The 18,777-nt window shown below is 52.4% G+C and overlaps 1 protein-coding gene across 1 annotated transcript in view; it reads right to left on the bottom strand.

Moving 5' to 3' along the window:
• Positions 1–18,777, bottom strand: part of SHANK3 (SH3 and multiple ankyrin repeat domains 3) — a 136,229-nt gene that overhangs the window by 64,831 nt on the left and 52,621 nt on the right. The window contains exons 16-17 of the mRNA XM_062492568.1: positions 15,799–16,138; positions 10,946–11,136 (exon numbers count right to left, since the gene is read on the bottom strand). Coding sequence (XP_062348552.1) covers positions 10,946–11,136; positions 15,799–16,138 — 531 coding nt within the window. The remainder of the gene's footprint in view (positions 1–10,945; positions 11,137–15,798; positions 16,139–18,777) is intronic.

Raw genomic sequence — 18,777 nt, 5'->3', positions numbered from 1 at the left:
AATCAGCACCAGGAATGGATCCGGATGGATTTGGGCATCTGCACCTGAAGCTGGAATGGCTCCGGATGGATCTGGGAATCAGCACCAGGATCACGATGGATCTGGATGGATCCAGGAATCAGCACTGGGAATGGACCGGGATGGATCCGATGGATCCGGGAATCAGCACCGGGAACTGGAATGGCTCCAGATGGATCCAGTAATCAGCCCTGGGGATGGGTCTGGGAATCAGCACCAGGAGAGATTCCCATTCTGGATGGATCTGGGAATCAGCCCTGAGAATGGATCTGGATGGACCTGGGAATCATCCCTGGGAATGGCTCTGGATGGTTTTGAATGGATCTGGGAATCAGCACAGGGAACTGTTCCCACTCCGGAGGGATCCGGGAATCATCCCCAGAGCTGTTGCCGCTCTGCAGGCTGCAGCTGCGGAGCTGATTTGGGAAAGGATCCGGCTTTGATTCCCATCATTATCTCATCATTCCAGCTCTAATCAAGCATTCCTCGGAAAAAATAGCGGCAATCAAAGGGAACAGGAAAGGGAGGGAACAAACGTAGACGGGAAAATGTTCCTGAGGAATTCTCAGCTTCAGCAGAATTTTGGGATTGGGGGCAGGAAGGAGTTTGGGAATGGGATTTGCTGATCCAAAGGTTCCAGATCCTTCCTGTGATCCATGATTTCCTCTCCCCTTCTCATTCCCTTTTTGCTTTCCTGTTGAAAAGGACCTGGATCCCACCAGGAATGGGACTCTCCCAGTGGGAATGGATTTTCTGTGGGCTGGAATTCCAGGATTTCCCAGCCCCATCCAGAATTCCCAGTCCAACCTTCCCAAAGCCAATCCTTCCTGGAAAACTGGGATGAATCCCAGCACATCATGCTCAAATTTCCAGTGCAGAATTCCCAGCACTTTTCCTTTATCCCAAGGAATTCCTGGCAGGTCCAGTCGGGTGGGAGCCACAGGAGCAGAATTCCCAAGGGAACGTGGCCCTGGAATGGCACCGCTCCACTCAAAATCTGGGATGAATCCCATCCAAATCCACTGGGATCCAGGGAATTCCAGCTCCTGGCACAGCCATGGGATAGGGAAAGCTTTTCCCAAATCCTATGGATCCTGGATTCCTCAGGGAGACAATTCCAGGATGTTGGGAATACTGGGAGGATCCTGGGGAGATCCAAAGGCACCTGGATTCAGCAGATTCCCAGGAGATTTCCAAGTGCAGATAAACCTCAAATCCCACCCAGCAAAGGGAAGAGGTCAAAGAATCCTGGAATATCCAGAGCTGGAAAAGATCCCAAGGGATCAAACCCTGGAGGGATTGTATTGGAATATTCCTTTCCCTGCTATTCCCTCTTTTCCAGAACCTGGAAATGATAATGGAAGCATCCCAGGGAATAAAAGGAGGGGAAAAAAAAAAAGAGCTGGAATGCTGAGCACATTCCATGGAAAAAACACAGAGAAATAATTCCCTTTTGATGAAATCTCCTGGCACTGGGAGAGCAGCAGGATCTGGGAATTGCTGGATCTGGACGGGCAAATCCAGGGAATGCTGGCTGAGGGATGCAGGAGGGAAAAGTGGGAATAAGGCACAAACCCCAGTGGGAAATGCTGGGAAAAGCTGGAATTCCAGGAAAAATGGGAATTCTGGAGCCTTGGGAATGCTGGGAGCACACCTGCAGCACAGAACTTCCTGTAATCCCTGCTCCAAGCCGGGAAAGAACCAAAATATGGGGAAAAGAGCGGAATTCCTCCAATGGATTGGGATTGCCCTTGGAAAAGGGAAACCTGGAACGGGCTGGGTGGGAATGGAGCTGAAATTCTATTGAATTCCAAGGGCAGGGACAATCCCATGATCCCAGGTTGCTCCAGCCTTTCCTTGGACATTCCAGGGATCCAGAGACAGCCACAGCTGCTCTGGGAATTCCAGCCCAGCCAGGAATTCCTTCCCAAAACCCCACCCCAAGCTCCCCTTCCCAGGAAATCCCCTCCATTCCCAGCTCTCCCAGCCTGCGATTGGATCCATCCCCACCCCAACTCCCCTCTAGAAAGGAATTTTGGGATCCAGGGCCTTCACTGGGAATTCTCAGGACTCCAGGAAGGGTCTCCCTTCCCTTCTCCGTCCCCAAATTCCATAAACATCCCTCGGGATGGATTCTGAGCATCCTTGATCCCAGAATCCTGGAATGGTTTGGGATGGGATCCATGGACCTTCAATCCCATCCCATTCCAATCCCACCATCCCAGGCTGCTCCAGCCTTTCCTTGGACATTGCCAGGGATCCAGGGATTCTCTGGGAATTTCATCCCGGCCAGGAATTCCTTCCCAAATCCCCACCCCAATCTCGCCTTTCCCAGTGGGAAACCATTTCCTGGGTCCTGTCCCTCCATGCCTTTCCCAAATTCCAGCTCTTCTGGAGCCCCTTGAGGCCCTGGAATGTGCTGGAAGCTCTCCCTGGATCCTTCCCTTCTCCAGGAGAGCATTCCCAGTTTTCCCAGGCCTGGGGCAGCTCCTTTTCCTAGCCTTTATTCCCTGCATTCCCTCAGATGTTTCCTAGTCTTTTTCCAGAAGCATTCCTGGCTCAGCATTCCCAAGCTCCGGAAAGGAGGGAAGAGCAGCCGGAGCTGTCTCACACCCATGCCCACGGAAAACATGGATGGGAAAGGAGTCAGGGATCCAAGGAAACTCAGCCCGGCTGCCAGGCTGCTCCAAGCTTTTCCTGGGAAGAGGAGTTCAGGGAATCCCTCTGGAATCCCTCTGGAATCCAGAAAAGCCAGGATGTGTTTGAGGGATTAATGTGAAAATTTGTTGGCTAATCCAGCCTGGGAAATGTCATGGATGTTGTTCCAGCCTGAAGGGATTTTCCTAATTCCCTCCCGGCGCCAGCAAAAATTTGGGATCAGCCATATAAGTAGGGTTAAGAAATATTTCAAGATCACTCCCTGTTGGAATTATCAGCTGGAAAACAGCAGGATTTGGGAATTCCCCATCCTGAAAAATCACAGGGCGAGGGAATCCTCAGCATCTTTAGGAAAGGATTTCCTGGAATTTCCATGTCCAGAGCAGCTCCTGGCAGGATGATGAGCTCCATGGAAAGCCCTGTGAATGCTGGATCCCAGCCAGAATTCCCAGAGAACCCAGCTGGAGAGCTTTGGGAATGTGGGCACGTATTGGGATGGGCCCATCCCAATAGGAATGTAACACAAAGGGAGAACCATCCTAAAAAACCATGGAAAACCTGGATCCGTATTCCTTAAAAAGAATGGAAAACCTGGAAGGTGGTTTTTTTTTTTTTTTTTTTGTTTGTTTTGTTTGGTTTTTTTTCCCCAAGGAAATCCCAGAATTTCTGAGCTGCCTCTGCAGTCAGAGCCTCTGGAGCAGCTCCTGCTTTCCAGCATGACACGGCACTTCCCAGTCCTCGGAAAAATCCAGGATTAAACCCAGAAATCTGGGAATTCCTGACCTAGGAGAAACCCTCCTGGATTATCAAATCTCACCTTCTTCCCAGCTCAACATCCAGGAATTCCTTGGAATTCCTCCAGGTTTGGTGACTCCAAACCTCCCTGGGCAGCCCCTGCCAAGGCCTGACCTCCCTTTCCATGGAAAAATTCCCAAATATCCCAGGGGAGCCTCCCCTGGCCAAGCCTGAGGCCATTCCCTGATTTCCTTTCCCTATTTCCTCGAGAATTATATGGCACCTGGAATTCCCAATTGCAGCAGCATTCCTGGGCTTAATCCACATTAATTGGAGGGAAAATTCCACTTTGCCTCTCCTTTTCCTCATGAGAATTCCCAGGTTTCAATCCATCTGATCCCAGCTGTGGTTGGGCGGGATTTTCCTGAGATTGGGAATCGAGGAGCCAGTGGCAAACAGTGGCAAAAGAGTATTTTCCATGGTGTTTTCTAAGGTGTTTTCCATGGATATGGCAGCAGAGGAGTGATGGGAACACATGGAAACCTTGGGATGCCCACTGAAACTTTTTGGGAATCAGCCCCACCCCATCTGATGCTTCCCAATCTCCTCATCCCTGGACCCAGGATCAGATCTGTCAGACGACCAGGAGAGGACGGGATGGAATTCCTGGCATGGGAAATTCCAAAGCCACTCCAAGAGCACTGGGAATTGTGTCCCCAACATCCCGAATCCCTGAGCAGCAGGAATCCCCATGGAATCCCTCATTCAGAATTCCAAATCCACAATCACCCCCCCTCATCCCCCCCCCAATTCCAAAATTTTCCCGGAAGGCATTTCTCAGTGTGGGTTTTCTGGGAATTTCAGGCCAGACAAGGACAGGCAAACTTCAGGAAGTGCAGGAAAACTGGGATGGGAGAAGAAGATCCCTTTGCCCCTGATCCCATCTGGAATAAACAACAGGAATGGAGGGAAAACTGGGAAAAGCCGAGCTCCAAAAATCCTGGAAAACTCCCCACACACGGAGGCCACAGTGAGGAAGAAAATGTGGGAAAAAGGATAAAGCTGGGAGGGAAAAAAAATTCCAAGGAAAAATTCCATAGTTACCTACTTCACCGAGCTGCTGGTCTGGAGCATGGATGGGAATGGAAAAGAGAAAAAAAACATGGAAAAGAGAAAAAAAGCATGGAAAATGTGCAGAGGCACAAACAGAACAACACAGAAATGAAATATGGGAATGGGCTCCAGCAAAATCCCTGGGAATTGTCCCCTGGAAGGTTGTCCAGGGAAGTGTGGACTCCTCAGCCAGGTCAGGGCATGGAGAATCCCTAAAAACCCAACGCAAGATCCCAAATTTGGTTGGAATTCCAGGTCAGGACCATGGAAAATCCGTAAACCCTAAAAAGACGCCAAATTTGGTTGGAATTCCAGGTTGGAATTCCAATTCAGACCATGGACAACTTCTCCAAACCCCAAGAAGATCCCAAATTTGTTTGGAACTCTAGGTTGGAATTACAGGTCAGTCCATGGAGAACCTCTCCAGCCCCAAAAAGATTCCAAAACTGGTTGGGATTCCAGGTTGGAATTCCAGGTCAAACCAGGGACAGCCCCTCCAAACCCAACCCAAGACCCCAAACTTTGTTGGACGCCAAAATCAGGCCATGGACAACCCCTCAAATCCAAAAAAAGATCTGAATTTTGGTGGCATTCCAGGTCAGGACCATGGAAAATCCCTAAAAACTCAGCAAAAGATCCCAAATTTGGTTGAAATTCAAAGTGATACCATGGACAACCCCTCAAATCCCAAAAGAGATCCCAAATTCAGTTGGAATTCCAGGTCAGACCATGGACACCACTGCAAACCCAACCCAAGACACCAAATTCCATTGGAATTCCAAGTGATACCATGGACAACCTCTCCAAATCCCAAAAAATATCCCTAATTCAGTTGAATCACAAATCCAGTCCTGAACCTCTGTTTAAACCCAACCCAAGATCCCAAACAAGGCTGGAATTCCAGCCAAGACTTCCCACCTCTTTGAATTGCCAACTTTTCCCAGCCCAGAACGCTCCGTGATCCCAGCATTCCCCAATCTTATGGAAACACAATTCCCTCTGGAATTTTCTTGCTGATTTTGGGTCACGCTGGAAAACTGGGACAGCTCCGAGGTCAGGCTGAGGGACACTGGGATGTGGAGTGGAATTAATGAGGAATTTTCTAATTTTGGGATGGGAATCAGGGCCAGCTGCCAGTCAAAATATTCCTGACTGGGGAATCTCACGGATTTCTTTGTATCCAAGGAAAACTGGGCAGTGATGGCACTTCCCAAATTCCAGCTGGGAATTCAGGGTCATTCAGAGCCCCTCGTTTATGGGTTGCAATTCCAGGTGGGAATAACAATTCCCAGAATTGTTTGGAGCTCAGGAGGGAGCAAATCCCTCTTGGAATTCCCAGGAAAATCCTGGAATTATTCCCCAAAAACCCAATGGGATTTCCATTCGGTTGGTGCCACCTGGGTTTTGGGCTTTTCTAGGAATATCCCAGAATTTAGAGATCCCCAGTGGAATTACTGCAGGGAAGGGAAAGCACAAGGAGATTTTTCCAGAGGATGGAGAAAAGCGTCATTCCAGGACTAAATTCTGGGATAAAAATCCAGGAAAATGCAGGAACACCCAAACGAATCCTTAAAATTATTCCTTCAAAAATTAAAACAAAGTGAGAGAAATTTGTTTATTTTGGAAAACTCTGGGAATTTTCCTGCTAAATTAAAGATTTCTGCGTCAAAAGGTTTTTCCCACCAGGAACATTTTCTGCTTCAGCCCCTGATCCCAAAAATTGAGGCTCTGACTCCCAAATACAATCCACAAAATTATCCCAGGGATCTGAAAAGCCTCTGCCTGGAAAATTGGATTTATAATGGAGGCTCTTCCCAAGAATTCCAGGAAAAAAGGAGGAGAAAAAGCAGGCAATGTGGTAATTCTGTCTCAAAATTCTGAGTTTTGATGGGATCTCCCTCTCTTACCACCAAGGATTTTTCCAGGGACAACTGATAAGAATTCCCAATGTTCTCCCAGATTCCAGGAACAAATGTCATTTTTATGGGAATTTTTTGGGATAACCCAGCCTCATCCTGGATATTTCCAAGATTTTCCGATGGTTTTTCATTCACACATTTGAAAAATCTCCCTTTTTGGGCATTTCAGGAATTCTGGGATTACTCCAATGGATCATGACCAAGGAACACTGTGGGAATTTTTGGTCTTCACCAAATAAGGAAGAAATTCCAATAAAAACAGGGAGATAGGGAATAAAAAAATCCAGGAATTGTCCTGACCTAGGAGCTTCCAGCACTTCCAAGCTTCCCTGTGGATTCGGGAATTTGGGAATTTCACTGGCAAAAATCCATGCTGAAGGAAAGGCAAAACATGGAAAAAGTTGGAAATGTTTGGATCCCAAAAAAGTGGATGGGAAGAATTAATGGAATTCTGGAATGGTTGCGGTGGGAAGAATTTTAGGGATGATCCCATTCCAATCCCTGCCAATTCCCACATTCCCAAACCAGCCTTGGATAACTCCAGGGATAGAACAGCCACAAATCCAACCCCTTTTCCAAAAAAATCCCCCAAATCCCAAGACCATCCCTAAATCCTGATTTTTTTTCTCCCCCTATATCCAGCAGAGAATTTTCCCTCTGATTTCCAGGCAGGAAATTTGGATTTAGGAAATTTCAAAGTGAAGTGGTTCCAAAAATCCCACCAAACTTTTCCTGGCGACCTGAAATCCCTCAAGTCCCAATGGAAAAATCCTGGCCTGACATGAAATGAAGGAATTTAGCCTGGGAAAAAGCCGGATTTGGGACAGATGGCATTCCCAAGGGCTTGGATAATTTTCCAACTGGGAAACCAGCTGCATCCTGGCTTCTTCCCAAACCTTCCCAAATGACCTTCCCAGAGGAAAAAACAGGAGCAGGAGGAGAAATTCCTGACCTTGGGAAGAAGGGAAAAACTTCCCCAGGAATTCCAAGCCCTGGAGAAGCCACAGGAATGAGCTGATCCAGGGAAATGCATCTAAAAATGGGACAGGGAAGGATCCCAAGAGAATGTGGAGGTGTTGGATCAGATCCAGGGGGATTCAAGGCAGAGAGTTGGGAGGAAAAGCTGGGAAAACTGGGGATGTTCTCCTGGAGAAGGGAAGGACCCAGGAAGAGCTTCTAGAACATTCCAGGACATCGGGGGGCTCCAGAAGAGCTGGAATTTGGAAAAGGCATAGAGGGACAGAACACAGGAAATGGCTTCCCACTGGGAAAGGATTTGGGAAGGAATTCCTGGCCGGGATGAAATTCCCAGAGAATCCCTGGATCCCTGGCAATGTCCAAGGAAAGGCTGGAGCAGCCTGGGATGGTGGGATTGGAATGGGATGGGATTGAAGGTCCATGGATCCCATCCCAAACCATTCCAGGATTCTGGGATCAAGGATGCTCAGAATCCATCCTGAGGGATGTTTATGGAATTTGGGGACGGAGAAGGGAAGGGAGACCCTTCCTGGAGTCCTGAGAGTCCCAGTGAAGGCCCTGGATCCCAAAATTCCTTCCTAGAGGGGAGTTGGGGTGGGGAGGGATCCAATCGCAGGCTGGGAGAGCTGGGAATGGAGGAGATTGCCTTGGAAGGGGAGCTTGGGGTGGGGTTTTGGGAAGGAATTCCTGGCTGGGCTGGAATTCCCAGAGCAGCTGTGGCTGTCCCTGGATCCCTGGAATGTCCAAGAAAGGCTGGAGCAACCTGGGATCATGGGATTGTCCCTGCCCTTGGAATGGGATGGGAATGATCCCATGGATGGGGATGAGATCCATCATTCCAGGATTCTGGAGATTCCCAGGCTGTCCCTTGGCCAGAATTCCCGCAATTCTAGCTTCCCATCCTCATCCAGAAATTCCTTTCATTCCCAAACCGCTTCCCACCCTTCCAGCCCCACCTTTTCCCTCCAGGACACTCTATTCCCAACATTCCCACTCTCAGGAATTTCCATCATTCCCAGGAATCTCCACCATCCCCCACATCATTCCAGTATCCTGGAGAGTTCCCTCGGCCAGAATTAATCCAATTCCAGCTCTCCCAACATTCTCAGACACCCCCTGAGCTCAGGGCTCTGGCTCGATCTGGGATTTTCCCGGGATTCCCGGCTGGAAGTGGCTCTTTCCTGTTTCTCAAATCCATGGAACATGACAAAGCAGCTCGGCTCAGCCTGGAGCTGCCAAGATTCCCAAGAAACATGAATCAGCCACTCTGGGCACTTCCCGGAGAAATTCCATACAGGGAGGGATTGGCTTTGAACTCCTTGATCCTCCCAAACTCCGGGAATGATCCAGCGGGAAGCAATTCCCACTCCCAGGGGGTCACTCCACATCCTCCTCCTCCTCCCTCTTCCCACAAGTTGTTTTTCCCTGGAGATCACACGTCAGGAATTTCGGGATGAAAAAGTGAATCCCAAGGATTTTGTGACCACCCACTCCCGTGGCAGCACGAGGAAACGCAGGGAAAGGGCGGGAGGGGGGGAAGAGGAGGCGGGAGAGACATCGGGAAAATCATTTCAGATCCCAGGAAGCCTTCCTGGATCCTGGAATTCCACACCTGCATCCCAAAGAATTCCAATCCCATCCTGAAATCCCATAGGAAACCCCCATGAATTCCAAGGAATCCTCACCACAGGCCCTTCCCATCCGGCTGCCGCTCCTCTCTGGAGGGAAAACAAATCTATGGGAATGGCAGCGGGAATGCCGGAGCCGCCACTGAGGAGAATCCTGGAGCAGCAGTTCCAAGCTGTGAATATTCCCTGTCTCCCTTTGCCATGGCACAGCCAGAGCTTCCCGTCATTCCAGAGGCTCCAGCTCTGGAATCCGCAAAAAATCGCGGAGGAGGGAGAGGAGGAGAAGCTCCTGAAACTTTCCGGGGGAAAAACTCTGGAATTCTCCGGCTGGCAGGGAAGCCCTTCCCAGTGTCTGGGAGCTGGAACTCCAGCAGAATTCCCAGCCCAGCCCCACGGCAGCGCTGGCGTTATCCAGGAAAATTCCCCAGCTCCCGCTGCGGCTCTGGAAGAGGAGCCTGAAAAAGCTGGAATGCTCTGCCAGCGTGAGGGGGGTTGGGAATTTGGGATGTGGGAATGGGGTCTGGGAAGGGAGCAGGATGGGAATAGTGGGGACAAGGACATGAGGCCACGGCCAGGAGTCGGAAAGGACCCAGAGCTGGGGCACCACAAAAGGCATAGGGATCCCAAAACCAGGATGGGGATCCCCCAGAACTGTGGCCCCAAAACCAGGAGGGAGATCCCAAAACAGAGCTGGGAACCCCACAAAAGGATTGGGGATCCCAAAACCAGGCTGGGGACCCCACAAAGCTGCAGCCCCATAATGGAGTTGGACACCCCACAGCCCTGCAGCCCCAAAACCAACCTCAGGACCCCACAAAGCTACGGCCCCACAACCAACCTGGGGACCCCACAGAGCTGCAGCCCCAAAACCGAGCTGGGGCGCCCACAGCTGGGGGGATGACCCCAAAGCACCACAACCCCATAACTGCCCAGGGGGTACCAAGGCACTGCAACCCCACAGGTGGGTTGGGAATCCCACAGTGCAACAACCCAACAAGCTGCAGACCCCACAAGTGGACTGCAGACCCCACAAAGCTGCAACCTCACACCTGGGCTGGAGACCCCACAGTTCCGGAACCCCACAGGTGGGCTGGAGACCCCCCAAAGCTGCAACCCCACAACCAGCCTGGAGACCCCACAGTGCTGCAGCCCCACAGCTGGGTAGGGGATCCCAGAGTTCTGCAGCCCCACAGCCAGACTGGAGACCCCCAAAAGCCGCAGCCCCACATCTGGGCTGAACACCCCACAACAAGCTGGAGATCCTACAGGTGGGTGAGAGACCCCACAGTGCTGAAATCCCACAGCCAGACTGGAGACCCCCACAAAGCTGCAGCCCCAGAAGAGGGCTGGAAACCTCACAGTTCTGCAACCAATCTGGAGACCTCCACAGCACTGCAGCCCCATACCCGGGCCGGACACCCCACAAAGCTGCAACACAAGAAGCTGGAAACCCCACAGGTGGGTTGGAGATCCCAAGGCACTGCAACCCCACACCTGGGCTGGAAACCTCACAGTTCTGCAGCCCCACAGGTGGGTTGGATACCGCCAAAAGCTGCAGCCCCCCCCAACCAGACTGAAGAGCCCCAAAAGCTGCAACCTCACACCTGGGCTGGAGACCCCATACAGCTGCAACCCCACAGGTGGGTCGGACACCTCACAAAGCTGCAACCCCACAAGCAACCCGGACACCCCAGAGCTCTGCAGCCGCACAGGTGACCCCAATCCCTTCGCCCCACACCGGAGCGCTGTCCCATCCCACACGCAGCTCCGCCGATGCCGCATCCAGCGGGTGCATCGCCCGCGGCTCCTCCCGCCCTGCTCGGCCGCTCCCTGCCGCTGTCCCCGGTGCTGTCCCCGGTGCTGTTCCCCCCCCCACCCTCCTCCGTCTCCACTCACCCTTGACGGCCTCCCCGCGGTTGAGCTGGATCTCGCCATCACCCTGCGGCGCGTAGCTCTTCACCACGATGAACTTGCGGCCGGGCACGGCGCTGTAAAGCTTGCGCTTGGGCCCGCGCAGCGGGGCGGGAGCGGCGTGCGGAGCGGGCTCCGCACCGGGGCCGGCGGGCGGAGCGCCGGCAGCGCCGGGGCTGTAAACGAACACGTAGGTTACGGTGCTGATGCCCGGCAGCTCGCGGCTCGCCCCGCCGCGCCCCGCGGGCTGCGCCATGGCCGGGGGGTCGGTGGCGGCCCCCGCGGGGCTCGGGGCGGTCCCCCGCGGGGTTCAGCGTGGCCCCGGCGGTGCCGGCCGGGAGCGGCCAGCGGCGGAGGCTGGAGCGGCAGCGGCTGCGGGGCGGCCGCCGCCCGGCACCGCCGGCTCCATGGCGCAGCGGCGCCGCCCGGGCCGCGCTCCGCTCCGCTCCCTCCGGCGCACCATGGCCCGGGGCAGGTGGGGCCGCAGCCCGCGGCTCCTCCCCCGGCGGGCGGGGACCGAGCCGGACCGGCCGCCCCCGCCGCCCCCGCGGATGCTGGCGGCGCGGTGCCGAGCCTTGGTGGTGGTGCTGGACCGGATCGGACCGAACCGAACCGAACCGAACCGAACCGAACCGAGCGCGGGGCCCTCGCGGAGCCGCCCCCTGGCGGCCGCTGCCGGTGCTGCCCCCGGGGAGGGAATGGGCGTAGGAATGTGGGAATGGGTGTGGGAATGGGTTGGGATTGGGAATTCGAATATGGGAATGGATGTGGGAATAAGGGAGTGGGAATATGGGAATGGGTGTGGGAATATGGGTGTATGGGAATGGGTGTGGGAGTGGGAATGAGTGTGGGAATATGGGAATATGGGAATAGGAGTAAGAATGGGAATATGGGAATGTAAGAATGTGGGAATATGGGAATATGGGAATGGGGATGAGAATGGGAATGGGAGATGGGAATATGGGAATGGGAATGGAGATGGGGATGGGTGTAGGATCAAGATGAGGATAAGAGAGGGATCCCAAAAGTGGGATCAGGTGTGGGATCAGGTGTGGGGGTGGGATCAGGTACAGGATGGGAGAAACAAAAGGAGCAGCCCTTGGGCAGGGAGAACACGGGGAGAGGGAGAAAGGAGTGGGATGGGAACAGGATGGAGGAACAAGGATGGGGCAGTGTGGAGGGAGGGAAGGGGGGAGGGATGGAAGGATGAAGGGAGGGAAGGATGGACGGACAGACGGACGGACAGAGGGAGGTGCTGGCAGTGGGGAAAGTCAGAGCAGCAGCCGTGGGGCCGGGGGAGGCTGGGGGGGATTTGGGGCGCTGGCACCAGGCAGGGGCAGCCGGGGGAGAATGCCCGGCCCAGGGTGCCGGAGCGGATCCTCCCGGTGCCAGTGCCAGGCCTGGGGTGCCCATTTCCCATTCCTGGTTCCCATTCCCAGTTCTCGTTCCCAGACCCCATCCCAGGCTCCTGTTCCCACTCCCCAGTTCCCCTTTCCAGTTGCCAGGTCCCATTCCCAGTTCAGGGATGCCCGCGATGTCCCAATCTCCATTTTTTTCCCCCAAATTCCATCTTTACCCCTCCTCAGTTTTTGCCAACCTGTGTCATCCTGTTGCCCAGTGCCACCCAGTGCCCACTGTCACCCACAGTGACACTTTGTGCCACTGTCACCTGTGCCAGCCTGTCCCCGGTGCCACCTCTTCCACCCTGTGCCCCGCTGTCACCTGTGCCACCCTGTGCCCTCCTCCTGTGCCAGCCTTTCCCAGTTCCCTCTGGAATTTTCCAGCCTTTCCCAGCTCTGCTCCTTTCCCTTTTCCCTCTCCAGCCCCTCCAGCGGTCTCCTGGTGGGAAGACCCTGAAGAATTCTGGGGGAAAATGTGTGCAAACAGTTCAAATCCCAGAATTCCAGAACTTAGAAAACAATTCCAAGGTCACCAAGCCCAGGAGCAGAATTCCAGGAATTCCTTGGACACTTCTGGGGATGTCAACTCCAAACCTCCCTGGGCAGCACCTGCCAAGGCCTGACCACCCTTTCCATGGGGAAAAAATTCAGTGAGCAAAAAATTCCATCAGCAAAAAAAAATTCCATAGGGGAAAAAAATTCCATGAGGAAAAAAAAACAATTCCAGGAGCAAAGCTGCCCAGATGGGGTTGGATATTTTCCATGGGAGTGAATTCCTGGGCGCTTTTCCAGCAGAGCTTTTCCCCTTCATCCCTTTTTATCTCCCCACACCAGGAGGCTCCAGGCCCACATTCCATAAATCCGGAGCTCATCCCGGATTTCTGGAATGAGGGTTAAATCCAACAGAGGGGATTAAAATTCCCGGCGGATCTGGGATTTCTTCATGCTCGGTGCCCACATCCTCTTGCTGGGTTTACCATGGGATTCCAAAGGAAAAGGGAATTCTGGGAAGGAGCAGCAGCTCTTCCTCCTGCCCTTGGTTATGCATTCCATAGAATTTTTTTTTTTGTCCAGCATTCCATCCTGTTGGGATTCCATGTCTGATTCCAGAGAATTCCAGCCCGTGGAAGCATCCGGCTGGATCTGGTGCTTCCATCAGGAATTGTCCCATTCCAGGATGGAAAAACTTCTTCTGGAATAAACTTGGAATAAATCCCTAGAGAATTCCCATTCCAGGTGGATGAATGGACCATGATATTCCCAAAAATCCCTTCCCATGCATTCAAGGACATCAAATACCTGGGATGTTTTATTTTCAATGGGATTTCATGGAAATGATCAGAAGTGAATTCCAGGTGCAGGATTCCAGGATTGGTTTGAACAATGCTTCCCTTGGGAATTATCAGAATTCCCAGACCTCTTTTCCAGGATTCCTGACCCCTCTGTCCCAGGGAAAGGAGCCCAAATCCTGGGAAGAGCATCCCAAGGGAGCCAGGAAGGCTCATCCTGGAAAATAAAAAGAGGACAGGGAGGGACCTTTTCCCTCCAGAATTCCATGGCAGGTGGGATTTGGGATCTGCTCACAAGAAATCCTAGGGAACAGCCTTGAGCTTTTCCAGAGGAATTTTAGGTTGAAGATTGGGAAAAATTCCTAAGTTCTCACACAGAATTAGGGGATATCCCCAAATTCTCAAAAAGCAATTAGGAAGAATTCCTGAACTCCCACTGAATTAATTGGGGGAAAATTCCTGCATTCCCAAACACAATTAGGAAAAATTCCTGAACTCCCACAGAACTGGAGAAAATCCATAATTTCCCAAACTCAATTAGGAAGAATCCTAAATCCTTCCCAAATCCAGAGGGGCCATAGGGGTCCAGAAACTAGGAATGGGGCTGGGATGAACTTAAGGAATTAAATATCCAGAGGGATGATCCCAGCACGAGGAGCTGGGTCAGGAAACTCGTGGTGTTGGAGTGGGACTGGGAAAAGCACGTGGGGAATGAGTCATAGTCACAGCCGTGAGGGAGGAGGGATCCAACTAAAATCCTGGAAAAAACATGGAAAAGTTCTGCTGTCCCAGCCCTGCTGCTCCTGGGAATGGCTCAGGGATCCCCTGGAATTCTGGAAGCAGCTCTGGAGAGGCTGGAGCGGGAAAAGGGAAGGGAGGGAGATGGGAAGGGGCCAGAAAACCTTGGAATAAAAAATTGGGATAACACTGAATATTCCTGATATTCCCTGGAAAACCTGCCCCATAATCCATTATTTTCTGGGATTTTTCCAGGAAAATGGGAGCAGACTCCAGTAATTGTGGATATCCCTTGCCATGGAGTAAAGGAGTTTTTTGTTGGAAATTCAAGCTTCCAAGGATTTTTTTCCGACTTGAACAGTTCAGAACCCTCTGGTTGCAAACCTGGGGAATTTCTCCCACCCCAACTCCATGGAAAGAATTCCATGATCCTTATATCCCTGGGAAAACCTGGAAGTAATGGAGCAAAACGCTCTTTCCTTGGGATATTTCCTCTGGAGCCAGCTCCAGGAATCCTCGGGAAGTTTGGACAAGGAGTTGGGCAGAGCTGCTCCAGGGAATTTTGGGAGTATTTTCAAGATTATGGATTATAAAATCCCACCATATTTTTGACCTTTCAATGAGGATCATATTCTGGATATGCCTCCGGCACATCCCAAATTCCCGAGCTTCCCAAATTCCAGGGCCAGGTTGGAGCAACCTGGGATAGTGGGAGGTGTCCCCGCCCTTGGAATTGGATCAGCTTTAGGATCCTTCCTATTCCAGGATTCAATGAGTCCCACTGAATCCTCCAATCCAAATCCCCAGACATGTGAGGGATGCCAGAACTGGGAACAGTTCTCAATCCCAGCTAAACCAACATTCCCATGGGAATCCCATTCTGTGGGATACGGCAGGCAAGGATAGGGAGCATCAGAATAACGTGAGATCCAACCCCGACCCTGATCCCACTGGAACCACCAGACGCAATATCCACAATATCCATGATATGCATGAATCCATGATATCCACAATATCCATGACGGGATAAATCCCAGGGAAAAACCCAATTTGACACTGGGATGAGGAGGGATGGAGGGAGGGGAAAACCCAGGGAAAATCCAGGGGAAAAATGGATCCCCAATCCATGAGATCATATTCCCAGCTCCCTCTAATTCCTAGGATCCCATTCCCAGCTCCATTTAATTCCATGGGATCGCCTTCCACATACTCTTAATCCATCGGATCCCATTTCCAGCTCCATCTAATTCCACGGGATTGCCTTCCACATTCCCCCAATCCATCAAATCCCATTCCCATCTTTGTCTCATCCCTTCCAACCCCTCCTGAATCCATCAGATCCCATTCCCAGCTCCATCCAACCCCTCCCATCCCCACCCCAACACACAGGATCCCGTTCCCAATCCCATACCTGGCCTTCCCGCGGCCGCTCCTCCGCAGCGAGGGCGCCTCGGCCTCCCTCTCTTCCTGCACACGCTGCAGCGATGGCGAGCGGCTGTGGGCACTGCGGGCGCTGCCCGAGCTGGCCACGCTCCCGTCTCCGGCCACAATTCCAGCCGCCGCTTCCTGCATCTGCACCAGGAGTTGCGGCGGGAGGCTCCGGAGCGACGGCACGGGCGAGTACGAGGAGCGGCTCTCGGCTTTGAGGTTGTTGTCGCTGGCCGAGCGCTGGAGGACACGTGGTGACGCCAGACCACCGGAGCCCAGGAGCCGTCGGCGCTTGGTGTAGCTGGGGGTTTCTCGGAAAGGCACTGGGGTAGGGGGGAAAAAATGGGAATGTGGTTTAGGGTGGGAATCAAAGGCCTGGAAGGGTGGGAATACGGGATTAATGCGGGAGTTGAAGGCACAAAAAAGGTGGGAATATGGGGTAAAGGTGGGGATCATAGGCTGATGAAAGATGGGAATGTGGCAAGAAAGTTGGGAGTTTCTCAGAAAGGTACTGGGTGGGGGGAAGAATGGGAATGTGCGATTAGGGTGGGAATTGAAGGCCTGAAAATGTGGGAGTACAGGATTAAGTGTTGGGAGTTTCTTGGAAAGGCACTGGGGGAAAATAGCGGGAATGCGGGATTAGGGGGTGGGAATCACAGGCCCAAAAATGATGGGAATATGGGATTTGGTATTGGAAATGTGGTGGTGGAAAGAGATGGAAGAGGGTGGAGGAGAAGGAAGGTTGCGAATCACTGTGGGACGGGAGATTCTGAGCGTGGATCACCAATGGGAGAGTCGGGAATGTGTGGGAATGTTGGGAATGGGTGTGAGGGCTGAGAATTCCTGTGGAATTGGCTCGGAAAGAGTGGGAATGGTCTCCATCTACTCCTAGCTCGTCCCCTGGCACTGGGAATCCACAGTATGCAACTACGGATCACCACTGGGAAGGGCCTGGAAGTAGGTCTCAGGAAGTTCTGATGGACCAAGCTGGGACCTGTGGGATTCCCAAAAATCCATGTCCAGCTGCCACCGGAATCCACATTTCCACAATTCCCAGCTGTTCCTCCTTTTCCAAGTCCTTATTCCAGAGCTCCAGGGAAAATCCAGCACATGGAATAAATCACCAATGACTCCCTGCCCTGAACTCCCTCCCAGTCCTTGGGAATGCCAGGATCCATCTGGAAGTGCAAACTCCAGCTCTGCAGAGGGACCAGGGGTGGAATCCCCATCCAGGAGGAATTTCAGGTGGAATTTGGGGAACGTGGATCAGTGGTGGCCTTGGAAGCACTGGGAATTCTTGGATTCAAGGTCTTAAAGGACTTTTCCAGCCTAAACCATTCCATGATCTGTGAAACGGATCCAGATGTTCTGGAAAGGGAAGAGGTTCAGCTGTGGGGTCCCTGCACTCCAAAATTCCAGGAAAATGAGATTTTCCAATATTTTGTTTAATGAACCCGTTCCCATCCCAAAGTTTAACATCCCGGCAATTTGTCCGGCACCTGCAGCAAAATCCAGGAAATGCAGAATCAGCCACATTCAGCCCAGTCCTGGTGCCAAAACACCAGGAAAAATATGGATTGCACCCTCTCCAAGCTGGAACAGGGGACAGGGAACAGGGAATTCCAAGCCCTCTGGATTCAGGATATTCCCAGAGCTGCCATTCCAAGGCCTTCCAGAGGTGAAACCTGAGGATGTTCCTAGGCCACCAGGAGAAGGAAAAACCCAGGATTGGAAAGGAGCAGGCCAGGCTGAGCATGGCCATGCTCGGAATATTTTCCAGAGGAATATTTGAGGTTCAAAGTCCGAGGATTTCAGGCTTCTGGAACTCTTCCTGTTGCCATGGCAATGCCAGGCGTTTGTTCTCCGATGAGTTCCAACCTCGGGTGTGGGAATTTCTCCCAGCAGTGGTGCTTCCTGGATCCTGTCGGCACCTCCTGCCCTCAGCACCCATATCTGGGCATTCCCAGCAAGAAAAACAGAAAAAATTCTGGAATTTTGGAGCCAGAGGGATTGGAAAGTCCCTCCCAGGCCATCAATCCCAACCATTCCCAGCACTGTGGGACCACCACTGATCCATGTCCCAGGGGCCACCTGGAAGGATGGATGTCCCACGAAGGCCATTCCAGTGGGAAAATGGGTCAAAATTATGGAATTTCGGAGACTTTAGAGGTTGCAAAAACTCTCCCAGGCCATCAGTCCTAACCACTGCCAGGCCACCACTGATCCGTGCCCTCAAGTGTAACCAGGAAGGATGGATATCCCACCAAAGCTGTCCCAATGGGAAAATTTGGTCCAAATCCTGGAATTTTGGAGCCAAAGAGGTTCAAAAAGTCATCTAAGGCCATCAGTCCCAACCATTCCCAGCACTGTGAGACCACGACTGATCCATGTCCCCAGGTGCCACCAGAAGAGGGATGTCCCACCAAGGCCATTCCAGTGGAAAAATGGGTCAAAATTATGGAATTTCGGAGACTTTAGGGGTTACAAAAAGTCTCCCAGGCCATCAATCCCAACCACTGCCAGGCCACCTCTGATCCACGTCCCCAACTGCCACCAGAAGAGGGATGTCCCACCTTGGCCACCAGGTGTCACCCAGGTATGGGACACATCTCCAGGAGATGTTTCATTCCCATTCCATCACTCCTTACAGAAAACCCCCGCAAAAAATAAAAAAAAAATCTGGGAGGCAAGAAGTCCTGCCTGAAGAACTTCCCAAGGGGGAACAACCTCAGCCTGGCCCAGGGAAGGGCCAGATTGGATTTTTGGGATCATTTTTCCATGGAAAGGGTGGTCAGGCCTTGGCAGGGGCTGCCCAGGGAGGTTTGGAGTCATCATCCCTGGAGGAATCCAAGGAATTCCTGTAATTCCACTCGAGGCTCTGGTGGGGATTGGGCACAGCTCAGACTGGTGACCTTGGAATTCTCTTCCAACCTCACTGATCCCAGGATTCTGGGATTCCAGA

Source organism: Cinclus cinclus, chromosome 4 (assembly GCF_963662255.1).
Source record: "Cinclus cinclus chromosome 4, bCinCin1.1, whole genome shotgun sequence".
NCBI classification, from domain to species: Eukaryota; Metazoa; Chordata; class Aves; order Passeriformes; family Cinclidae; genus Cinclus; species Cinclus cinclus.
This window is presented reverse-complemented; position numbering and strand designations above follow the sequence as displayed.